This window comes from Megalops cyprinoides, chromosome 3 (assembly GCF_013368585.1).
Source record: "Megalops cyprinoides isolate fMegCyp1 chromosome 3, fMegCyp1.pri, whole genome shotgun sequence".
Classification (NCBI taxonomy): domain Eukaryota; kingdom Metazoa; phylum Chordata; class Actinopteri; order Elopiformes; family Megalopidae; genus Megalops; species Megalops cyprinoides.
Genome location: NC_050585.1, coordinates 4,299,776 through 4,325,882, shown reverse-complemented (window position 1 = coordinate 4,325,882; position 26,107 = coordinate 4,299,776). Strand labels below are relative to the sequence as shown.

Genomic DNA, 26,107 nt, shown 5'->3' with positions numbered 1-26,107 from the left:
TTCTTTGCTATTAGACTGGGTTGGATGGTCTGTACACCCAATCTTATAAGAGGAAGTCAAACACAGAGGGAGAACCACCAGTACGCCTGACTCTCGTCCACATCGTCCTCGTTTACAAAGTGCTCGCTACAAACCCTAGCAAGATGACGCTACACTTGTTTCAAAAATGTAACTCAGATTACTTATTATTTTTAATCCAGTTTCACTGACAGTGTTAAACCTATAAGGATTTTTAGAGTGGGATTCCATCTTGTAAATTATGCTAACTACATCTACTTTTTTTTGTTTGTTTTATGTCCACTTTAAAGCTAAGCTAATGCTAAAGCTCTGAATAGTACTGTGGATTTTACCTAGTGAAGAGTACGATTCATTCAGAGATGGCGTGCCTGGTGCTGTAGAAGTGACGGGTCAGCTCTGTGGCAGTCACAGCGAGACCTGTTTGCCTTCTGCATGTTTGGCTCTTCAGCCGCTTCCAGGGAACAACACAAAGGCACATTTTTCATTAGTCCGGCCAGGCAGGAATACTGGGGAAAAAAGCAGCCATGAAGAAACGGGACCATACACCTGGATAGTCAGAGAGAGTTTTGTTTTGTGTGTGTGTGTGTGTTTTTTAGTTTGCTTCACTTTGAAAATGTGTCCCTAACAATATTTAGTGTTTGACCGAACAGTACAGCTATTGTGCCAGGCTGAGCTGCAGTTTTTGGTTGAAGCTCACTCTGTGTTGAAGAGTCAGAGTCCTATTTATTTCATTCTTGATTCAAGCACACCTACACTTTCCTTTTTCAGTCTTTCTCTACCACAGACTGTGCTCAGTCGAAAGCCGTTCTGCTTTCGGCCCCTTTACACTGATAAGTTTGACCTTTCGAATTCTTTGCTCAACTGATTCTTCACATCCATTTGCCAGTGTTGCATACTGGTGATGCATAGGATTCTGGTCTTTGTTCCAGCTCTGCTGATATTCACATATCCATGAACTGTGTGTTGTTCTTGACCAATCGCTGCAGCAGAATCTGACGTGAGACCACACAAGTGGTCAAGCATGATTGAACAGACATTGGCAGACATTGTGCATTCCCTCCACTGGGGGGCAGTCTTCCTTCCATTGGGTTGTGGCTGGAGAGCAGGTCATTTGAAATGCATGAGGGGCACAATTGTGCCTCTCAGTCTTTGATAGGGTGCTCTTTACAATTCCCAAAACATATCAGGGTTAACTACATGTACCCCTGGTACAGGCATAGTGCAAGTGTGCTCCTTATACTATTTTCCAAATGAGCTGCAAAAAAACATGATTTTAGTGCAGTGTTGTTATTGTGTAAAATCTACACAGATGCTGCTCACTGTTGTGTTTTAGCTGTAAGACTTCATCTCTGTGTGTAACTACAAAAATCATCAAATGAGCTTCATTGACAGTTACAAATTATACTCAGATCAGCGAGTAATAAACACTAAGTATGTGTTGTCTGAGTGTTTAAAGAGATGGTCATAAATACAGAGGTAATTCATTAGTAATCCAAGAGAATCAATTTTTCACTTACATTAAGCATTATACATATACAGGTGTTTTGGAAACGGTTTATAGACAATGTTGCTTCCAGAAAAGGTCTTCAGATGAATTCACCACTGTGTCCCTGGGTACAAAGAGATGCAGATTCTGAATATTTCAGAACAGCCATTTTATCCTTTTTATTTTATTTTAGAAAATAACATGGAGAATATCACTGAATTTACCAGGGCTATGCTGAACTAATCTTGACAAGAGCAAGTCATTGTGACCATGCAGCATCTGCAGCATTCGTGTAGTCTGGAGGGTTTGGTGGTGGGCACAGAGAATAGTTTGTGCATTAAGAGCAGCATGGACGAGGTCAGGGTGCTATGGAGAATTGACCCTTGTAAACACAGTCCTTTGTCTGGTCTGTGAGGGGGGACAGTGTGGCATAGCCTGCCAGGTGCAGCTCTGTGGCCTGTGGCTAGGGAGGCTTGGATTGGGCCAGACCGGCTGTCTGTGGGACTGCACACCCCTGAGGGGAACTGTCTGGGTTTCACTTGCTCTGGCTGGCAGCCCCTCAGTCAGAAATAGTATTATGCAAAGGTTACATGGATGAAGGTACCTATCTCTTTCTCACATGTCCTCTTTTGTTTTTTTCTCTATCCTTTTTGTCTCTTCTCCCTGTGTGGTGGGAAGTTGTGTTTTTTACACTGCCAAGAAGAAAACACAATAACTGTCTCACACTCTTGGCTGTGCATTGAGTGGTGCTGGCAACGTTTTGACCTGGTCTTCATTGTTGTCTTTTTCACAGATCACTGTAGACAGAATCCTGTCCTTGCCCATACTGCTCCATTTCTAAATAGAAAGTTAATTTTGTAAACCAATGTCCCCGTTGTCAGTTATCAAGTTTAAGGCTGCTAGGGCCTAGTGGCTGGTGATCTCCACTGTCTCTCTTCTCCTCCTGTCCTGACTTACAGAATCAGGGTATAAGGGAAGCATGAACCCGGGCGTGTTGCATTAGCAGGGTAATCATTTGAAAACTGAATGACTAAGGTGGATGAAACACTTGGAAATGGCTCGTCTCTGTTCAAGTCACTCTTCATGACCACCATCATACGTTGAATGGATATGTATTTGATGGTATGTTTTGTTTCTGTCTGGGCCGTCAGTGTTAAAACCGAAACGAATAATGAGGGGCTGTGGTGATGTTTGCCCTCAAGGCCTGAGCCTGTGCTAAAACGCACAGCAGCTCGCTACTGTAAGGGCTGCGTGGAATTCCAGGGCGCTGGCTGACTGGCTGGGCTGTGGGTCTCTGCGGTGCCCACGCAGCGGACGGTGTCTCTGCCTGACCGGGCAGAACGGCGGGCACAGGATGGGCGCCAGTGCCAAGTGCAGGGAACCCTTGGTGGCACATGAATCAGATTACGACAGAGGGAAAACACTGCCAGGAGGACACTTCCTCTGCCAAAGTCATTCGAAGTCTCCCACAAGCCAGCCCGTGCCAGCCCAGTTAATTATAATGCGTGCTTACCACACTATGGACTAGGTGGAGCTGGAAGGCAGCTGTGTTTGGATAGCCCCTGTAGAGGTGTGTCCTCTCTGTCAGCTTTGACTCAGCTAAGGCACACTCCAGTGGATATGACCGATATGGAAGTGAAATAGGTTTCAGAGTTGTTTTTCTCAGTTGTGAAATTATGGATATTCCCTTCACTGAAGTATTTTCTGCAAAACAGTACTAGGTGTACTCTGAATGATGTGCCTAGATGGACTTAATTGCCTGTTCTTTTCATTAAAAGGGGTCTTCTGATGTTGTCTTTTTTCCCCTCTCTCCCTCTCTGTCTCTGTAGGTCGGCTTCTTTCCTAGTGAGTGTGTGGAATTGATCAATGACAAGCTGCCCCAGTCTGTCACCAACTCAGTGCCAAAACCAGGTACTGTACTACTTCTCCAGAAATCAATCACCTTGCCAAATACAGGCAGATCTGCTCTGGGGTTGTGGGATACTGTTGTTCCCTGTGATGTGTTTAAAACATTCTTCAATACTGAAGAAACTTAATATATGTTTGACTTGTTTTTGTTTTCTGTCAGTGGTTGAAAGATGAATACTTGAATTTTATAACATTTGCTTACTGTGGTCTGGTTAATCTCTCCTTTGTAATCTTCTGTGAGCACAGAAAGCAGAAACAAACCACAGGCATACCGCACAGTGGCTTGATTGTCTCAGTATGTTCTTACTTGTTGAGAACAACCCAGCTGGCCCTCACATTGTTTTGGGGTGATGACACAGGGTAGTGTCGAACGCCATGGAGACACAGCAGTGTTTGGTTGTACCTGGACCGCGGCACTTGGTACCAAATGCACCTTGCGGCAGACACTGCCCAAATCTAGCTTAATGAGTGTGTAGGTAGTGAGCGGGATGTCCAGCAGTGCCCAGCGAAGTGAGTGCTGGATCTGCTTTGAAACGCATACCTCAACGTGGAGCTTCACCTGCCACTGTTTAGCTTATGCAGTAATGAGGGTCAGCATGAAGCCACCCGAAATGTGGCCATTCCCCCAGCTGGCACTGGAGAACAAAGAGAAGATCTCTTTCTGTCCAGCTTACTATCCAAGTAAGAAATAGTCAGTCATTTTGTTGCACACTGCTCATATAGCCACTGGTATGTAAATGCACACAAATTGTCTTAAAAAAAACATACTTATGTGAACGGTTTGCCCAGGACGTATTTTACCCATAATTCAGCGTTCACACATTTTAAATACCATTACCTTATAATGCTTTCCTGTGCGTTTGAGAATGGGCGTAGTGCACATGGTGTGAAATATGTTCCATGCTAAAAAAAAACAAACAAATTCCACCTGGAATTTGTTTGCCCTGGGGACATATCAGGAACAGCAAAAATGCGTGACAAAAATAGATGGACAAACTAACAGGGACCCGCACGTGTGCTTGTAGATGGTTACCTTATACAACCCACAATGTAAGCATTCTTGTGTTGGACTTTGACTCTCACTCGGAAATTGGCAGCTTACATCTCATTTGGACTTAAGAGAACCCTAAACGTTGTAATGTTCTACGTCTTTCACTGCCATGCCTGTCAAGGATGGCCTAAAGTGCAGTCCAGTAGACCATTATTGCTGACCTTGAATATGTGAATCATTATGAATCATTCTGGGAGTCATCAGTGTGGCTTTGTGCCTGTGAGTCACACACCAGAGGATGTGGATACAGATGTCAGTGTTGCCAAAGAAGGGAAGTGATGACACAGCACAATACGTTCAGTAAAGGAACTCTAGGCTGAGTGAGAGAGGGGGAATTGTAAGCATGCACCGTTTAGCTCTTCATGAAAGCTGGTGTAGGCCAGATAACAGTGAGCCTACAAATTTCAGAGAAAACCAAGGTCACGAGCAGAGCATGTCACATGGACTTCATCTACCAATGCGGACCACTGGGAGCACTGAAGCATGCCTGCATTCTGAGGAAGGAAAGAAAAAGCTCTTTAATGCGATGTGGACATGGAGGGGGAGAGTCTTCCGATGGCACGTCCCTCAGCGTCCCTCCTACTTTCCTGCATGATCTCCCCGTGTCTCAGTGGGCGTGTGCAGCCCCGCTCTCCCTGCATGTTTAACGTCTCCCTGTGTCCCCTCCCGCCAGCCTCTCCCAGCTCCGGTCTGCGGCCCGCCTCCTGGAGCTTCTTCCCTCCCTGTACGTGCTGGTACCACTCACGCCTCCCTGCAGGCACCCCACCAACACCCCGTACACACAATCCAACAGTTACAGCACAGCCCATAATCTTCCTGCATCAGATACTGTCCTTTTATTTGTGGGAAAGCTCCATGTTAATCAGGCATCTCTCCAAATGTACTGCTGACACTTAGTTTACTTTCAGGTCCAGAGCACAGATATTTATGGTGATTAACGTAAAACTTTTGATGGTTATTTACATGCAATTGTGCCAGAACTTGAATCGAATGAACAGAGAATCACAAAAGAGCATCCTCTTGTTATTTCATATCCTCTGCAAAAAGATGACTCACACAAGGCTTGTTGTGATGTCAGTTGTCCAGTCATCAGAAATTCATTGTTCCTGATGTGCTCTCTAACCGAATTAAACCGTTCTCTCCTTTTCCGTGCCAAAAACCCCAAATCCCCCCCTCCCCACCCCCCACCCCACAACGCATGCAGATTTGGAAATGGAGAGTGTTAAGCAGGATAATGCATGGGTTCCCGACCCTCTAAACCCCTACACCATGAGTTCAGGTAGACAAGTCTCTTCCTTGGTATTTGTGTCTCCTAACCCAGAGCTAACCCCGTCACTAACACACCTCAACGTTCATACCCCTAACGATGCTGTGTTCAGCTGGCGGTTCAGTACCTGAGACGTATGTTCAGTTACATTTCTGTCAACTCAACATTGAAGCCTTTAGTGATGCAGTCTGTCAGTGTAAAGTTCCATATTTAATGACATTAAAACTGTACAAAGGCTGGATGAGCTCCCATGGAGCACCCACCATTGACTCAGTGCCAACAACCAGGCCTAGGCTTTTTACTGCTTTGTAAGACTTTTGATTGGTTCAAACAAGTCAGGTCATTGTAGTGGCATCCATTATGGGGTGCGGTTAATGAAGCCCCCTCTTCCATGACTGCAAACCTGTACAGTTTTTTTTTAAAAAAAGGTATTTTTGGTCAGATTACTACAGCGCATATGCTACTTCCTACATGTCAGTAGAATGTAAAACTCTAAAAACTGACCCTGGAGAGGACAAGAAATATAACTGAACTTGCATATCAGAGCAGGCTCTCTGTATTACTTTCATACTAATGTGTAGCCATGTACTCTTAACCTACATGATTCTAGTGCACAATGGGTGTCTCAGATAATCGCTTGTTTGCCCAAATGTTGCCGTTTCACATCTATATATCAGCTGGAGTTCGTAGATGTTGTTTAAATTTCACTAAGAATCCATGACAAAATAATTCCCAGGGAAAGTGTTTGTTGGCCGCACCAAGTAAACAGCCTCACGCTCCAGGCAGAAGTTGCCAATAAGTGTGCACCTAGGACCCATTTTGCTGTTTAGCATATTATGGTTAAGGTTAGAATTCTGGCTGGGAAATGTGGTCCCAGATCAGCACTTAATGGACCACTTCTGCATTGAGCCAAGACATATGCTGTTCATGCTTGGCACATCAAACCAAACACTTTCTCCTGCACTGCGTTGGTGTTCAGATTAGATTGGTGGGTGCCCTTGTTTCGAGCAGTGCGGTAGTCGGGTCAGATGAGTGGAAGGGCCTCGCTTGGGGAGTGGCCTTCATCACCGGTGCAGTTTTGTGTGGGGTGCAAGGAGTGAGGTTGACCCCCACAGGGCCTTGTGGATGCCTTGCTGTCTTCTCTCCTTCCCATCACTCCATTTTCTGTTTCAAATCTACATGCCCAAGATGTGCTTCTGATTTCAATTGGATGCTGTTTTCCACGTGTGAAAAGTACCGCAAGATGCAAAGTGGTTCAGTCAAAAAGCAGCTGCAGGTGGGTTTGTTCTGAAACCACTCGCCAAACTCTTTAAATGATGTAGGTCAACGTCCTTTTGCTGTGGTGACTGCGAGTCTGGAATGCAGTCTAAGAGCATTGTTTTTTTTTCTTAAGCTTTGAATCACATTTTAGCAAGTACTCCTTTTTAAATAGGAATTCCTTCAATATTTTCCTTCAATGAATATTAAATTCCATTAATATTTTCACTGATTTCAGTGGCCATGAAGAAGTAGTTTTATAGAGCAGAAAAAGTACCGCTGGCTTAAATTCTTTAATCATTTTTAAAGGCAAATTGCAGTCGATTTAATGTGAATGCCGTTTTACCAAATAATGGAGCAATTTGCCACTGTCCTTAAATCCCCTCATGAATCCACCGCAGTATATCTAATAATCTGTTTTAAACATGTCTGCTTGGTGTGACTGGGGGGCTGGTGTCAAAGAAACAGATTGTTGAGACTGTTGATTTGTTCAAGGCTTTTAAAAAGGGGCTATAACATTTTTCCTCTGAGTGTAAGCTTTGTCCTTGGACAGTGTGATCTACAGTCTCTCCACGGTTGACTGGAATGTCACATTCCTTCTGCATACTCAGGCGTGCTCAGATATAACCTCACTGGCTCTCCTGCTTGGAGCCTGCAGTGCCCACAGTCTTGATTCAGTTTAAACAATGTGAGACCAAGCAAAAAAAAAAAAACATTTAAATCAGAATAAGCTGTTCTGTGGAGTAATAATTCTACTTGGGAAAACAAATACTTCCTGGTTTAAGTGTGAAAATATTTTTTCACGCAGACCGATTAATATATGGAGTAACTTTCCACAACTCATAGTTCATGAGAACTGCAGGATCTTGCATGTTATATTGCCATTTCATTTATGGCCTAGTGCCCTAAGAGTAGAGTGCAAGTACGTCCAGGTGTGCTTCAAAGGCCTGTAGGGAGGACACATGTTATCAAGGGAAATAGTCATATATCATAATAAAACCAGGGAAAACGTTATAAAGTGGCACTTGAGTGAAATATTTTTAGACAGTTCTGGAATGAGTTTGTAACCGCTGCCTCAGAGGAGCTATGTGCTCAGATGCACCTTGTTTTTCTCCTTCCTCACCTCTGCAGTTGCTAATTGGACATTACAGGAGAGATTTCCTGTCAGCAGGCCTCAAGGGTAGGAGCTGTGAGGGGATGATTTCTTTTGTTCACCTGTTCCTTTTTTTAAGTAGGAGGCTTTCATAAACCTGCACTCTCCTTTAACCAAGAGCCCCCGGCTGTGCTTCCACTCTGTGCCACAGAGGCAGGTGTGGGTCCAGATGTGGCCGTCCCACCTCCCTCCCAATCCCCCACTTCCTCCCGAGGCGGAGCAGTCTCCCAGCCTCAGGAACACGGGACAGCTGTGTCTGAGATCGGGTCGAGGCAGGTGGACACGTTCAGCGGGGAGAGACATAAGCGAAACACAGCTGGGCCCAGTCCAGTTCTCCCAGGGCTCTCCAGACAGTTTGTTAGATCTGTTGAGAGACGATGTTGCTCTCTGAGCTGTAGAGACCTGGTGCTAAGTTTTATACAGCAGAATAGTTACGAGAAGGCTGGCCAAACTGCCAGAACATGTTCTGCACATGACACAGGCTTCTTTGAGAGCTCAGACTCGTCCCTTTGCGACAACAGGACAAGAGGAAGTCAGGTCACTTTCCGTTTCCGTTACCCAGCTGTGTGAATATTTGTACCAAGTGCTGTGTTAAAGGTATAGTTCATAATCCTGACAGCATTATTTTTAAATGTACAGTTTCTTCATACTAGAGATTCTTTTCTTAATAGTTATTTGTTGTTTTCTTAAGTTTCATTTATTATTTTGGAATGAATTTGAAACCTCCTGATGTTTATATTCATCATGTTGCTTTGCTTTTAACTGCATTAAAGTCCTGTGTCCTGGTCAAGTGTACACTTTGTATGACACAGTGATGTATATCTCAAGGCATATATACAGTAGGATGCATTTGCCCAAAGGCATGCATTAAACACTACAATATTGTGTGTTACATAACTCAATATTTTTGCATGAAGGATTGTCAGAGGTAGGGACAAGGATTTTATTGTCAGCATAACCCAGTGATGGCAGTGTTATCTTACTTGACTCTCTCAGAGGCTCCATTGAGTGGAACTTGGCTGTGTGACAGAGCAGAGCTCTTCATAGTAAACAGAGAATGGCCTGTTGTTGGTCTCAATGTAATTTCAGCCATGCAAAGAAAAATGGGTTTGTACAAATGACTGTCCTCTGAGGCACCATGCCAGACAACTGGTTCAGACGGGACCACAAAAAAAAATCTCTCCATTTCAAATGTCACATCAGGACGGGAACATCTCTTAGGCCTAATACATCAGCTTCACAATTTTTTTTGACTGGCTGAAAAGTTAGTGTTGGTTTGTGGGGGGAAATTACAGATAATAGTACATTTTGCCAAAATATTTACATAATAGCAACTTTTTCATTTGTCTTTGAGCATTACAGACCCCAGGAGAAATGGCAGCCACGTTCTGAAAATTTGAGATTTGATACAAATCAAAAAAGGCATTCAAATGAATTACTAGACAAACAACAACATAAAAGGGAACCAAATTCATGCTGCTTGAGTTTCTATCAGATGAACCTTTGTTAGGTATAATGTTAAGATCAGCATTACACGCCTCGCACGCGCTATTAGTCCATTAGATAGAAATGGACCCCAAATATCTAAAAAAAAATATGCCTTGCTTTACCGTTTATTCTGTAAACCTCTCATTCATACGATATAGTTTCTGCATTTTATAGAGATGGTGGTCATCCCTGAAGTGACATATTTCCGAGGAATCCGGTGGAAAACTTGTGATTGTCTTGGGAACGCTATCGCCGCATGTGGAATCTGTTGGCTGGGGAAGGTATCTGTGGTTTGGCAGTTCCAGACCATTTTCACACTAAAATCGATAGCAGCTGCTGTCCATGCTCTTATAAATTAGATTTCTATCTGGCCGTTAGGCTGACAGAAGCACGCAGTGAAACTCTTTTTCTTCATTTTTACATAGAAATGCGGGGAGTTTGGGTTTTGGAATCAATGCTACATAAATGCAGCGAAAACTCGCTGATCTTTGGGAGATATGGATGTCATATCCTTTATGTTGAGCACCGATATACGCAGTATAAAGATCAGTGAATCTGTGTCGCCTCGGGGAGAAAAGGCAAGTTGTCTGACGGGATTCGAACAACGTTTTGAGTGTGAACTGTTGTAAACTGGTGTTTTGATAAATTTCTTCAGCCCCTGCCCGGCACAGACTTGCTGTTATACCGCTACAGTAGTAGTAGAGCAAATACTTTCCCTGACGTGGAGCAGAGGGCGGTACGTTAACTTTCACACCGATGCGGGGCGTGATGAGGGGAAGCCAGTTCGGCTGCAAGGAGACCGCATGAGCTTGGACGCGCAGCGCGGAGGGAGAGAGAAAATTTAATTAAGAAAGTTTCCAAGCGCAGCTGCTGTGGCGGACCTCATTTTAAGCAATGAGAAATGAAAGCGAGCCTCTTTTCCCTACTTGTACTGCAACCATGACCGGGAGTAGTTTTCATTGAGTCTCAAGTGTTTTTGGCCGTGCCTTTTTAAACGAGCTCTGGGATCCATTTGAATTCTGAAGTGCCTGGCTCAGGGCTATAACCGCCTGTGTTGTCGGGAGAAAGCTCTCGGTGGACACACGCCGAGAACAGACCTCATGCTAACAACTACTGTTGGAACAGACGGAGAATCTTCAAAACTACAATAAGCATTTAAGGTAAGGTTGGGTACAGTGGCGGTGTTAATGAGGCCGGTGCTGAGAGTGGGTTGTTGGAGGATTGAAGGGTTCAGACTTGAGAGATGCTTTACAAGTTTTACCAAGCAGCCGGTCCACATTTATTCGTTTAATTCTTGTCAGTTTAAGTTGAGTTATTTGCGAACTCATAAAAATTCTTTTTCAAACTATATTCATCTTTTAGATGTCCTGCCATGGATGTCTGGCTTGTTTCAAAGAAAGGAAAATGCCATTACCAGTTGAAGTTGCTCCCAGCACAATGTTAGCCTAGTTGTGTTTCGTGCAATTGATTTAACGCTGGGTTTAGGTTGAAATCACAAAATCAAATTAATGTGTCAGGGCATCAGTCGAGAGATGGTGTTAGGATTTTACCTTGTTTGGGCTCAAAAAGATCTCGTTTGTCTAGCTTTGGCGTAATGTACTGTAAACGTATGGTATGCATGTTTAAACGGCGTTATTTGTTATCACGATAAGAAGGGTTGGAGCGTTACATTGTGGAGACAACTATTTATGAATTATTGGTGCCCTTTGACCACATAGTTGAGGTATTACGCAATGTGGCAAGCTGGCTAAAGCCTTCAGGAACCCTTGACTGTCATCAGTGCAACAATTAGCATCCCACTGTATTTGCGCTCAGCTTCATTGAGGGATTTGGCTAACCAGACGCAATAGAAACTCGTACTCTGGAGTCTCTGACATCAGGTGTTGGATAGCGGCTATACCTGCCACCAGAGACCAAAGAATGAAGGCGAAATTGCTAAACACGTGTCCTGTAAAACGTTTTACAATCACGATTTTCATAGATTGTGACATTTATTTGATGGATACATTTTAATTGAGGGACTGACTATCTCACGCTAGGACGCCATTAAAATGTTTTTATGGTTTACAACGGAAGGCCTAGCAATGTGTTAGGTGCCTGGAGTTCTTAAAGATGTCAAAGAATAATGTCTGAAAAAAGTTTGCAGACTTTTGGCAAGACTAGACAATACAATCTGAGCTGGCTTTGTCATGAATATCCTTTCATTTTGTAGCCAATCCCAAAGGAATGTTAATTTCTGAAAATAAAGTTTTTGCTGAAGTTTTGCTTGTACTGTTGAAAATATGTAACGTAGGCAGCATAGATCACCTAGATACATAGATTTTTTGGTAGGGCTGTGTGTGAGGGAAAAGGATATTGTTTAAGACATTTCAGATGGTTCCATGTAATATGCAAATACTGTACTCCAGTATCCAAATTTAAAATAAATCGTCTGTCCAACATGCATTATCAGTCAGTAGTGTGAAATGGGTGAAAGAACAGAAAGAAATATCACTTCAGGCCCATTTCACTCAATCTGTAGATGAAGCATTTGTTATTTGTCAGACTTTGAGGTATGGGAATTGTTCTTATAAAGCATTTTCATGTGCAGGGGAATTATTCCAGGGATAACCTTCTCCACTTGTTTTTCCTGTAAGAAAAAGTTCAGAGTAGATAAAGTACAAGATATCCACCTTTTTTTCCTTTTTTTGAGGCTTTTCAAGTCGGTCCTAGTAAAGGAAGTGCTTTAGGGTTTGCTGATTCAGCAGATGTTGCTCAGTTTTTGTGGATATCAGACAAAAACACTCACAAAGCTCTGTCTGCTTGTCTGTAGGGGTACAGCATGGTTCTTATAACTCAATCTGCCAACAACAGGGTACGTTTACATCACAGAAGAGAATATAATTTTGTTTCATTTGAGTGGATTCTCTTAAAGCAGAAGCCTGAATGTGCAAGTGTAGTGCATTCCGTACTTTGAATATGTGACCTTGTTTTGGAGGTGAAGGAGCTGCAGAAGCAATCATTTAGTGATTACAATCATTTAGTATTTTTGAAGGAGTATTCATTGATATCTGGGCAAAGTTTTTTTTTTTTTTTTTTTTTTTTTTTTTTTTTAATAAACCTTTGGTTGTGAAATTAGTATTACAGTAGTATGACTAGTTTAATTGTGGTACTGTGGTATAAATGGAAATAGTTATGCATTTGTTCCTAAACACGCATACATTCTTACTGCTGTCTTCTGAAAACTGTCTGCATTGTTGGCCAGAGAAAACACACATTCATGACTGACACTGGTCCTCTGGCCTGGGCCTAACACTCTTTCTTCACAGTAATGTTCAGGCTCAGCCACGAACAATCACTCATTCTGTCCTGTTTATGACATAGGCACTGTCTCACAGGCCCAGATAGAGGTCAGTGTCTCTTAGAGCCAGGTTTTAATGGGCAGATGTGCTTCCCACATTTCCACATTTGTTATCCGTGTGAAATGGCTGGCACCAAATTCTCTGATCCTTGCTGCCCTTTTGTTAATGGAATTGCCTATATAATGAAGAGTGTTAGGATTGCATTTACACAAAGGCCATACTGTAGACAGCTCTTCCAAACTGCAGCAGGATATGCATCAGGCCCTCACATCATTTCCACTCTAACCAACAGTTAGAATAAATGTATGTGCGGCACTCTCCAATGGTCATTTGGTCATTTGCTTTGGATGGACATACATGTATCTAAATCTATACCTACTGTGTGCTGTGTCGGTGGGCAGTATTTTTAGGTGTCAAGGAAAAACCCACCTATAAATTCCACTTTTATACTTTTTTGTGGTCGTAGTCAGTTAGGAGAAAGCTGCAACAAATGTAGATTTATGAGAAAAGTATTGTTTTGTCCTTGAAGGAGGGTAGAACAGATCCCACAAATAAGTCTTGCCTAACGTAATGGAACGCCAGGGCCATTTAGAAAGAGAGCGTGATGTTTGCAATTACCCCTGGTTGCTGACTGTGCCATGACTTCATCTTGTGCACATTCTGTCCCTCACACACGCAGGCCGTGGCAATCACAACAGTTTTGATAGCTCTGCGTCCTGGGATGATGTTGTGCATTTGGCTCCGACTCCCTGCCCTGCGCTCCAGTACAACAGCTGTAATGACTTGGAGCGTGTGGAATTCTTGCCAATCCCCCCTCCTCAGAAAAGGAATCCAAATCCTAGCTAAAAGTTCACTGCAGTGGCTTAGCAGCAGCAGCAGCTGACAGTGACAGTGGGTGCATGTACTGTAGATCTTGACAAAATGGCTTGCAAAGGTGTGTAACGTGTGTCATTTGATCTAGAGCTGAAAAACTTATTTTTCTGAGAAATAAGCTGAGAAACTTATTACTGCTGACTTTGGCAGTTGCTGTAAGCCACACTTCTGCTAGTTCCACGCTGTGCATCACATGGACGCTAAGTGAGCATACCGGACCAGAGTGTGTTTGCTGAGGCACCAGTATGTGTGTTTACATTTCTGTCCAGGTGAAGAATGTCAACATTGTGTCTGTGTTTTTATGATATGTTAGTTTTAAAAAGGCTGCAAACTGTCAGTGATGCTGAGTGTTTTAAGCTAGTCTTTTAAGCTTCGCTAGTTCAAAACTGGTCCATTCCTTATCAAAAAACATCTGTTTTGTAAGGCTTTTAAAATGCCTTTCAAGTTACAAGTCGAGCGTGTGACTGATAGTTGTCAGTTTTATTTCAGCCTCCCATAACGCATCACTGGTTTTTCAGCCATCTCTTGAGCTGTTTTTCGTCTCCTGTGTCCAAGAGATCCACATGCAAATTCCAGGGCGAGGCCACTGGATTTAATTTGCATCAGAGTGTCTGTCAGTGCTGGCTCAGAGCAAGAACAGGACAAGAGCCATAAAACAGATGGGAAGAGAACTCCAACCAGTTTACTTATTCATTTATTTTGCCTTCATTTCATTAAATCTGACAAAAGCAAAGTTATCACAGGACACAAAATAAGGCGAAATTAAAGTGGGGTGTTGACTTGAAACTGACGGATATACTTGACCTGTTAAAACTGCTTGCCATCCTGCCTTTTCAGTCTTTCCCAAAAAAAGGTGATCTGTTTTAGACCAATACTCATCAGTGTTGCCATGCTGACAGCTGACCAGCCGTTGTCATGGCTGTAGTTTCCATAGAGTTGCAGCAGTTTTGACAGCAGACAAATCAGTCTGTACAGCCTTCAGTGATTTCGGGTCCTCGTCCACCTTCTGTTGGTTGTGCTTGCATCAAAAAGGCAGATTTCATTGGTCAACTTGCTGCCCAAATGTACTGTGTTCCTTTAAGCCAAGAAAACTGCCCTGCCTAAGAGCTTTATGTGATGGGTGCATTTCACAGGGGATTAGAGAGATCAGGCCCATGGGTGGAATGTTTGGACAGATTGGTGTCTCCTGCAGAATAATTTGGCGCTCTTTTTGTTGCAAATTGTGATAGTAAATGTGTATACATGGTGAATCCTGTGCTCTTTACAGATTTTATTTTTGCTCCACTCTAGGTATCAGAGAGAAGAAATAAAGCAAACTGCACTGCAGTTGCCTTCTGTCATTTGAATTTTTAGCAATGCTAATCGCTTTTTTGGCACTGAGGCTATTTGATTTGAATATCAGCTTTGGTGTGACAACTTTTGTATCCAGGGAAAATGTCTGGCTGCATGAGCTACAGTTTGCTACAGTAGATTTAGGAAATTCCATCTCTAAGCACAATGTCATAAATTTGCAGACGCGCCAGATCATCCTTTTGTTTTCATAAAAACGAAGGTTTTCTTCTCGTTAAATGCTGACACACTGTAATGAAAGTAGAAAGTGTCTCAGCTTAGATTTGGGCCCTGCATTTAAAGATCTTATGCCTGTTCTTTGCTGTGAAGTATACTTTTTCATCCATCCCAACTAACAAGTACACTATATGGACAAAAAGTATTTGGCCACACCTGTTTTTCAGGGTTTGGGCTAGGCCCCTTATCTCCAGTGAAGGGCAATCTTAATGCTTCAGCATACCAAGACATTTTGGACAATGCTATGCTTCCAACTTTGTGGCAACAGTTTGGGGAGGCCCTTTTCTATTCCAACATGACTGTGCCCCAGTGCACAAAAGCAAGGACTATAAAGACATGATTTGAAGAGTTGGGTGTGGAAGAACTTGACTGGCTCGCACAGAGCCCTGATCTCAACCCCATCGAGCACCTTTGGGATGAACTGGAACAGAGATTGCGAGCCAGGCCTTCTCGTCCAACATCAGTGCCTGACCTCACAATTGCTCTACAGAATGAATGGGCACAAATTCCCACAGAAACACTCCACAATCTTGTGGAAAGCCTTCCAAGAAGAGTAGAAGCTGTTATAGCTGCAAAAGGGGGACCAATTCCATATTAAAGTATATGTATTTGAATGCAATGTCATTACAGTCGCTGTTGGTGTAATGGTCAGGCGTCCGAATACTTTTGTCCATATAGTGTATGTTGTTTTTCAGATTCAAATGATTTAATTTCTAATGGGTTTACAAGTTTTCAATGGTGAACGACAACACTTACACTGGTGCTAAAGCAGTGTATTTTCAGAAGGTCTCTATCAGCTGGAGGTGCCATAGCAGGCTTGCCACTAACATCTCCCCTGTCTCCTGTGGATAGTTAGCCGTCATAACCCCATAATGGGTGGAAATTTCTGTCAATCACTGGCCCATTTGAACCAATTCAGAGACATTGCCCTCCATAGCAAAACGCGATGATTGGTTCAAATCAGTCAGCCATTTATTGCACAGGAGAGGTGCACCCAGTTTGGGGTTTATGAAGCCTCTTGCTCCCATCCCAACTGTTTTCTCCCTCTTCACCTCAGTCCCATGACCTCTCAGATGTAGTGATGGTATTTCTTTGCGCCGCCCTGGTGGCCGCATTTGGGAGTGGCTGTGTCACACGTGCCCGCTTCCCCTCCCGCAGTGTCCAGGAAGCACGGGAAGCTGATCACGTTCCTGCGCAGCTTCATGAAGTCCCGGCCGACCAAGCAGAAGCTGAAGCAGCGCGGGATCCTCAGGGAGCGGGTGTTCGGCTGCGACCTAGGCGAGCACCTCCTCAACTCGGGCCATGACGGTAAGACTTTCCCACGCGCCGTCCTGCCACAGGGCGCCTGCACGGATTTGGCTCAGATTGACCGGGGCCTTGTTTGGCTCAGATTGACCGGGGCCTTGTTTGGATCAATGCTACGCAGATGTAGCGCAGATCCACTGATCTTTACGCAATCTGGATGGCTCACACTGTTTGCCGAGCCCACATTTTCAGCCAGGCCGTACGCTATAAAGATGGATGAGAGTGCGCTACGTCTGTGTAACACTGGCAATAAAAAGGCGTTGATCTGACTGACTGATATTATTGGTGATGGGAAGGCGAGGCGTTGTTACTCACTGATCCAAGCCAATTATAGCGTTTTGAGAAAAAAGTCAGTTATTGACAGCACGTTGTTAAGCAGCACATCCCATCCTAAGGGACTGGCTACAAAGAAGAGTCAAGGATCGCTCAGTCTCAGTCAAGGGCACGTGGCTGAGACCGTAAGCATTCACAAGGCTGTCTACAGCTACCTGTTGGCATTGTAGTCTCTTTATATTAGAACTCTGCTCTTGCACTGGCAATGATAGGAAACTGAAATCATCACTATTCACTGTTGACCCTCTGTGTTTGATGGCTGTAATGAGTATCATGTATTTCAGAACGACTTTCCCATTTCCTTTGAATACCAACAGGAACTGTGTGATGTGCTGGTCATAAATTATTCTATGCCCAGCACTGAATATACCTTCATATATACATTGTTGTTAATATTATTTTAGCAGGGTGAACAGGCATTTGGCTATTTAGGGATTGTTTGCAAACCAGTGAGTGTGACACAGTATTTTAATGGTTGCAAGTGGCTGGTGACAGTAAATGGGACTAATATTCCCTAACCTTGAGGGACATGTCCTCTGCTGTATTTTGCCATGGGTATAATTTTGACTCTGTGAAAGTTCTTTTCCCGTTAAACCCCAACCCACCCCCCCCTTTGTCTCTGTAGCCAGGAATGCTGTAGCAATCACCCACCACTGCCAGGGCGAGCCACACTGTCCAGGGGGCCTGTTCCATGTTGCCAGGGTAACAGATGAGTTTACGGGGTTTCAGTGTTCGAGCGCAGGGGTCAGAGATCTGTATGGAGATTTCTCCTCTGTTGAGCCCCGCCCCTCTGGCAGTCTTTCTCTCACTTTCAGCTTTCACCTTCTCAGCCCGATATCACTTTCACTTTACTTTTTTTTTTACTCTCTCTCTTTCTCTTTCTGTCTCTTGCGCACACACTGATTTTGTCCTGCTCTTTCAGTCTCTTTCTCACACTCTAACTCACGGCGTACAGGCCCCTGTGTCTCTCAAACAAAGACTTGAAGGTTCTGTTTCTGAGATCAATCTGGACTTTGGTTTAGAGTCTCTGTCAGATGCGTTGAAGGATTCATGATTTTTTGCATACTTTGTGCTGATTTTTTGGCCAATATGAGCATTGGTGAAATTGCATAATGGCATTTGGGAGATGTGATGTGTGAATAAGGGCAGAAACAGCATGGAGAAGCAGATCTGCAGTGAATATGTGGACAGTGTTTTTCTGCTTGCTTATGCAACTGTTTGCTTTACAGACACCCTGATCCTAGAACTAACATGGTGCCCATTTTTCATATTTAAACAGGATCATATGTATGTAAAGAACTGAAATTCAGGAACTTGTGCAAAGGTGTAGCAGCAGCACCCTTGTTAGGATTCAGTCCCCTGTTTTTCTGCGCTCTGCTTTTCCTCAAAGAGCTGACATGGTCTGGACACGCTGCGAAATCAACAAGCTCCTGTTCCACGACCAATAGCCGTCCAATGAGAGCTCACTCTGTGAATCTACCTGACATTTAATCCAATCCTCCGTGGGAATCAACGAGCCAGGGGACCTAGGTGTGAAACTGTGGTGAAGAGACCACTCCTGATAGTGGCTCTGTGCATCCATGCCATCCCATCTCCACACTCCGTAGACACACTTCAGCCGCCTTCTCGCTTCAGCTGGTACAAGGCGACTAGGACAGATGTACAAAGTTCCCCCGGCTCCGACCCACGCTGTCCTTCATCAGAAGGGAAGGGAGCGCGTCTCTCGCCACTCTGGGGATAATGCGCTCCCAGAAAGATGACACTGATGGCACCAGGCTGATGCACAGCGTCCGTTTTACCCTAGACATTTAAATATAAACATAGCGCCACATGATGACCAGAGAGAACCAGAACCTCCATCTAACCACTGTGCTTGTCAGCAGAGTTTGGATAGTACATTTCAGCACAAATCCCCCCCTCCTCTGGTGGTTCCTCTACTCTGAGCTCACGAATGCCTTTTAAGCCCCCACACGTACACAGCAGCACACCCTCAAATGAAGCAGGCCTCCAGACCATCTGATCCCTGAGACTGAGTGATCTCCAAAAAATGCCTAATGGCATGACCTTACCTTTTAAAGGAGCAGCACCCTGCATAACAGGCGTCCCCACGGTAACACAATAGAGGCAGGGAAGTGACGTAAATCTACAGGCACTCTCAGGTCTCATGGGTCAGGCGCCTCTTAACCTCCTGGCACTTCCCAGAATTCCATTACAGACTTCTTTGTAGCAAGAAACATTCATGTTGTGTATAGTATTTTTTATGATGGTGGGTGTGTGGAGCTGTATGTATGTCTTATTCTTTTTGATGACGTGTATAAACCTGACAGTAAAACTTGAAAGAATTATGAACACAGAGAACATTATTCAGTGGAGGGAATTTAATTCAACAGCCTCCCGCCACGGCCCCCAGCACCAGCACCCTGCACCCTTGTGCTATGTGTGGAATTCGATGGAACAGCTGCTTCTCGGTGGGTCTGGGTTTCAGCTGAGATCTGAGGAGTGTGTGGCATGAGTGTAGGGGTAGGCAGGACAAGCGTAACCATACACACACGTGCGCACACACACAGACACACAAGCACCGCCCTGTGGAGGAGAAACTGGCACTTTTCTGTGACCAGGAAGAAGTACTAGTCCAGTGCAAGTGTGGATCAAAGGGACAATTGAAAAAGGTGATAAATCACTATGGAAAGATAGTTGTTCGCTTACACACATTCAAGTGTTATGTTATCTGATAATCTTGTCCAGATAAGACCCGCACAGTTGCTTGGTTTCCGTGATAGCGACCTTTCGCCAATAAAAACAGGAGTGTTTTTTACAAACCCGTTTGCACTCGACTTCCTCAGTGGAAAGGGAACTGGTGGATGATGGATTTAAATTCTTCCTGCAGCTGAAAGCATGTACGTAACCAATACCTCAGAGAGGTGGGCTGGGATGCAGTGACAAGGAAATAATGTGTGTCTCTCAGCACAAATCCAGCCAGGGGCCATGGAATGAAGCCAAATAAAGAAGCAAGGGTTGTTTCATTATTCTAATGGAAGCATCCAAACTGTGGTCTCATCTGACTGCGCACAGTTACGAGTACATTGTTTATTTTCTCATCAAAAGCTCCAGGGATCCAGGGAGGCTGCTACAGGTTTCACTATCCCTTACTCATTGACATGTTTGTGCTGCTAAAGATATTTACAGCAGCAGTTCACTTGCTCCAGCGTTCAACGCCAGTTGCCTGCATGAGACTTGAACTTACAGACTACTGGTTACCAGCGCCATTGTTTTAATTCCGTGCATCACCGCCTCCCTCTCTTGCAGTTCCCCAGGTGCTCAAGAGCTGCACCGAGTTCATTGAGAAGCATGGCGTGGTGGACGGGATGTACCGCCTATCTGGAATTGCGTCCAATATCCAGAAACTGCGGTAAGAGACACCTGCCTACACACCAGGGTTTCTGCTAGGATTTTTTTTCTTGCCAGTCCGGTGTCTGGAAAGAATTTATTTTACTGGACAAATCTGAAACTTACTGATCACAACAGTCTATGTTACAAACACAAATATAATGTACACCTAGGCTGATGAAAGAATGACATCAACCTCAAATCAGTTTGACTATTTAATGAACAGTAACGATTAAGCAATACAAACAGTAACAATTGAGCAAAACCTCGACATTAGCCGCTAAAATGTTGGCTATTACGAAACATCTGTAACCTATAACATCTGTAGCCTGTTTGGGGGAAAAAAAAAAGGCTAGGCCTACATGGCGTCAGATATAGCCTATAGGCTCCCAGGTAACATTTGTTTTTTCATTGCGGCAAAGTCGTCTGCTGCCGACTTGAAATCAAACATGTCCAATGTGTCTTTGCAGCTTACAATGCGCATAAGCCGTGTCACTCTCTCCTCCTCCAGACGACTTCACAAGCGCCATCTTAATTCAATTCTGCAGAGAGAAGTGGGCCTAGTAGCAAGTGTTGCACAATAAAAGAGCGCACCTTTTGGGGAAAAAAGTACTGTACACTGTTTTGCTGTCAAAACACAAATGTCCTGTTTAGGGATAGCCTTCGTTATAGCTACGTTTTGTATGAACATTATTACCGGACATTTTGACCGGCAAGTTTTTAATTTACAGTTTTTTTTGCACTCTGCACATGGGCAGTGCGTGAACTCTTCAATCATCATTTTAGTAACAATTTGCATTCTTTCTCATCTCCAAAAAGCCACCCAGACCCTAACACATCCTGCAAGCTTCATTTCAACCTCAAGCCCCCACCCTAACCACAGCCACAAAACCCTCAGGTAGTATGGAGTGGTGACCACTTCTGGCAGGGACACTTTTAAACAGAACAGGGGAGCTGTATTTGGACATGAATTTGAACAGAGGTGGAGAAGAGGAATATCAGCACCACATCCTCTGCGACACACTGGCTTTTCCTCTAGGGGAGGAACACGGCAGCCATATCTCTGAGGGCTGCTTTGTCAGTTCCGACATGATAGCACACGCTTCCCCGAGGAAGACTGGCTTTCAGACTTGCTGGGGCAAGGAATTGAACACGGGGACAGAGTGACAGGTGTCACTGTACACAATGCCCCACCTCAGACAGGAACTACCGTCAGCTGCGAGAGAGCAGAGGGAGGTGACAAGGAACAAAGGGTGATAATGGCCCTCACCTTCCCATGTTGACACAACACCTGTGGGCAAACAGGCCTCAGTCAGCAGGCACTCAACTACAGACAAGAGGGAGGAAACACATGTTGTATTATTATGGAAGTAGAGGAGAGGAGTCCTTAAAACAGTGAAAACCCAGAAGTTTAAAACAGTAGTTTCTCCTTTTTTTCCCTAAGCCCATTATCTGTGGAAGAATGAATCCGTTATCAGTGGCGCACGGTACTCTCGTTTGATGCGAGCGTGCTCCTTTGCGGTGTTCCTAGCTGCAGGAATGTGTTGACTGGCTGAGACTCGCCGAAGCATCCTTGCTATTCCCGCTATCCTGTGGAATTTCGGCCCGGATGGCTTTGTCCCTGGAATAACCCAAAAAACATCTTATTCAAGCAATGGCATTCCACACTAAATTGTAACCTTATGGACGAGGGAGGGAGCGGCATTCGTTGTGCTCGCTGAATGCCACATACTTCCTAGCTATCTTAAAATGTGTTCCACACATATTGTTTTAAGAATTTCGTATAGCACTGTACACTGTTGCCAGAGTTTGCGGTGTCTTGTATTCTAAGCAGAAATTTTGCAGTACTGTAAAACAAAATTTATGGTGCTTCTGGTCGTAGCTGATTTACCTTTAGAATGTTAGCACATTAGCTCCTGTATGTACACATTTTGGGGACCCAAGTTCCTCTGTATGGTATTGCCAGTCTCTATGTGGTAGTTTATCTAAAGGTGCGGTACAACATATTTTACAGGATGTCTCTCTCTCTCTCTCTCCCTTTACCCCCCCCCCCCCCCCCCCCTGCCCCACCTTCACACTCCCCTTTGCCCCTCTCCCTCATGGTCCACTGTCTCTTCTCTTTCCGTCTTGGTCCCTCCCCCTATCTCTCTCCCACTTTCTCCCTCTCTCCAGCCACGAGTTTGACTCAGAGCAGATACCAGACCTGACCAAGGATGTGTACATCCAGGATATCCACTGTGTGGGGTCTCTGTGCAAGCTATACTTCCGAGAGCTGCCCAACCCTCTCCTCACCTACCAGCTCTACGAGAAATTCTCTGTAAGTCCTGGGGACCAGATGAGGCAGTGAGGAAACACCGCACCATTCTCCCCAAAATGAGCCAGCGACAGCCGGTATCCCGGCAACGGGCATGTTAGTGATGTACAGGGGATCAGCGAGAGCTAAGAGTGTTACATAAGACACTCAGCCCTGGAGGAAGGAGGCTTTCCCTTTGTCTGCTGCAATACAGCCATTCTCACACCTTCTGTCTGACGTCAAACATTTTATCTAAATAAGGCTGTTCTGTGTAAAGACTTATCTGAGCCATACAAAACACTTTGGTTTGAATATCACGCAGTTCCAAGTTTCATTGGTGTTCTTGTTCCTGTGCTTGCGACCGACTATATTACATTCAGTATCGTTGAATGCAAAAGGTTATTATCTGGAGATTATTTCAGAACACACACACGTACCGGTGAGCTAAAGAATGAGGGAGCTGCTTCATAGCTTATACACAGTGCTAGAGTGTGGCCTGTCCCTGCTCATTTCACTGTTGCCAGTAAAGGCTGTTAGAAATGCACAGATCATGGCCATACTTTGTGGTGTATAGCATTCCTGAAAGAATAAAAGGAAGAGGAAGGGTAGAGTGGCAGTGTTTGCTGGTAGTTATGGAGATAGATGGACAGTCTTACGAGGTGCGAGCGTCTCCGTCTCTCGTGTGTGGTTATCCCTCTCCACCCCCACCCAGGTGTCTGAAGTGTGCGAACAGTAAGCACTTTTGAAAGCAGGGGCACTGATCCATATCCTCTCCCCCCCTCCCCCCACGCAGGAGGCAGTGTCAGCAGCCACAGACGAGGAACGCCTGATCAAAATCCATGATGTCATCCAACAGTTGCCTCCACCGCATTACCGGTCAGTGATGGCCCACAGCGCCCTCTAGTGGCACACTTTGTTTCCTTTCAGTTGGATAACAGCAAGCAAGTAGATTTTAACCTAAATTTGTGGTTTTCATGCTATAATTGCAGAACATGAAAGCTCACATTTTTTCAGACTGAGGGAAAGAATTTTGACTGGACAGGTTGAAAGGCGTTGGCTGCTAAGTAATAATTCACCTTTTTTAAAGAAGATATTGATACATTTGCTATACAGTGTTATAATTAAATGAGTATTGGGATAATGCAATCATAACTGCCATTCAAGAGTTGTATTTTCTGCTCGCAACCAGTGATTGTATTGACAGAAGCTAACGTTCTCATCTCTAAACGTAGTGATATAGTGCCCCTGCTGGCTAAGATGTGAAATCTAGTTTTAGTGCACAGCTTAGTATGACAATATGAAAAGAGAAAGACAAAGTAGTGTTGTATTTACAATATAGAAATGCTTTATCAGCAGCAAGAATCATTCTCTACTTTTTAGGACTCTTGAGTTCCTCATGAGGCACCTGTCCCACCTGGCAACCTTCAGCTACGTGACCAACATGCACAGCAAAAACCTGGCCATTGTCTGGGCTCCCAATCTGCTCAGGTGAGCTGGCGATTCTGCAGTGCCCTCACGCCTGTCTCCCCCCTGGAGTTACGTATGGCTCAAAGTGCTGACTCCACTGAATATCGAAATCCTAACTGACATGGTAAAGGTGTCATTAGTGTGACTTGAGTCTCTGACACAGCGAGGACATCGTGATCGCGCTGACCTCCCCAGATCCTTAGAATTAAGGCCACTGCTGATAAGCATTGATAAGTACCACCTTGGATTAAAGCAAGCTTTGATATGAGAAGCATTTTGTCACTGGTGTCTGTGTTTTCATGTTCTTTTTAGATTACCATTTTAACATTTTCAAAACAAGGCCCTGATAGGAAGCAGAAACAGTGATCTTAGTTTTGATTGTCTGAAATGTTTTTGGTCAAGTTACAAGTGTTGGAGGTTACTGCAATGTAGGTATCCTGCTCATGTGTTGTATTTTTTGCTTTTTAATATGTTTTACTATTCCAGTAATTGTGATCTGTTTAATCAAATAGGTGAAATTCAAGGCGCGATTCCTTGTTATACACTTAACAAACAACAGATTTTATTTAATATTTGGCATGTTTACTTTTTCCCCCCTCAAAATAGTAATGTCAAAGCATTGCTGATTTGTCATTTCAGTTGATTTGGCCTCAGAAAAACTGAGGGTACACCGACACAGTGCTGTCTCAAAGAATGGTGTATAAATATCTAATGCAATATTTAAATACCTGTAAATGTCAAAACACACCATTGTATAAGCACTGTCTTGAATTGAGTGCCACATGTTTGCTTACAAAATAATTTTCAATCAACAAATAATGCATGCCAGATAATAGTACACTCTGGTTTACTGTGTAGCATGTAGATAGTCCTGTTTCAGTCCCAGTGAGTTTATGTACTTCTTTAATGTGCATACATCACACATGCAGAGCTGACTGCAGTTGTAGGTAAGGTAGTGCTGGTATAGCAGCTCAGACCTACAGTAGTTTCCTCATTGGCTCCCTTTAAGCCCTGCACTGTATGAACACTGATGAAGCGGATCAGACCTGCACTAGTTTCCTCATTTACTGCGTTTGCACCCCACGCTCCCCTCATGCAGGTCCAAGCAGATCGAGTCGGCCTGCTTCAGCGGCACAGCTGCCTTCATGGAGGTGCGCATCCAGTCGGTGGTGGTGGAGTTCATCCTCAACCACGTGGACGTGCTCTTCAGCCCCAAACTCAGCTCGCTGATCCGGGAGGGGGCAGGTGGGTAGAGAGAGAGAGATGTGGGGGGGGGGGGGGGGGGGGGTCTGGTGAGGGGCGGCAGTTTTCCCTCTTCACCCTCACAGTTTTTGTGGTGAATGTCGTGTGCAGCAGTATGGTGTAATGGGTAGGAGCAGGGCATGTTGCTGGTCTGATTCCCCGCTGGGCCACTGTTGTTGTATCTTTGGGCAGGGTACTTAACCCCTAATTGTCTCAGTAAATATCCAGCTGTGTAAATGGGTAATATGTTAAATTGTAACCCGTGTAAGTCGCTATGGATAAGTGCATCTGCTAAATTACAATAATGTAATTTAATGTCTAAATCTTTATATTTAGCACAGCACCCTTAACTACAGTTAGAGTTGTACAAAGCACACTGCAGAGAAGTTAAAAATTGTGGAGTGAATTGCCCCCAGACCGAAATATAATGGGTAATAGTCAAATGAGAGGATACAATAAACATACTGGTCACGAAATCAGTGGACAGTGAAAACAGCAGTAGAGAAAAGCATGAAAACATGAAAAATAGAAGTAATTAATAGTGGTGAGAAAGAGATAGAATGAGGGATTGCTGGCCTGTTGTTCATTAAGGGTTTTTGCTTGCACAGATGAGCCATGGTCTGGTGAAGTTCCACAGTCTGCTTTTTCTTACCCATTCTCTCCCCGCACTCC

At 44.2% G+C, this 26,107-nt stretch overlaps 1 protein-coding gene across 3 annotated transcripts in view; it reads left to right on the top strand.

Annotated features, from left to right (window-relative positions):
• arhgap32b (Rho GTPase activating protein 32b) overlaps nucleotides 1-26,107 on the top strand; it is a 90,772-nt gene that overhangs the window by 58,649 nt on the left and 6,016 nt on the right. The window contains exons 10-18 of one of the 3 annotated variants that reach the window (XM_036524652.1): nucleotides 3,334-3,415; nucleotides 5,137-5,187; nucleotides 5,668-5,742; nucleotides 16,567-16,716; nucleotides 20,353-20,455; nucleotides 22,606-22,750; nucleotides 23,520-23,602; nucleotides 24,107-24,214; nucleotides 25,293-25,438. In XM_036524652.1, the coding sequence (XP_036380545.1) occupies nucleotides 3,334-3,415; nucleotides 5,137-5,187; nucleotides 5,668-5,742; nucleotides 16,567-16,716; nucleotides 20,353-20,455; nucleotides 22,606-22,750; nucleotides 23,520-23,602; nucleotides 24,107-24,214; nucleotides 25,293-25,438 (943 nt within the window). Of the gene's footprint in view, nucleotides 1-3,333; nucleotides 3,416-5,136; nucleotides 5,188-5,667; nucleotides 5,743-10,666; nucleotides 10,789-16,566; nucleotides 16,717-20,352; nucleotides 20,456-22,605; nucleotides 22,751-23,519; nucleotides 23,603-24,106; nucleotides 24,215-25,292; nucleotides 25,439-26,107 lie in introns of those variants that run through there. The other 2 variants (XM_036524653.1, XM_036524654.1) reach the window with 2 other exon arrangements.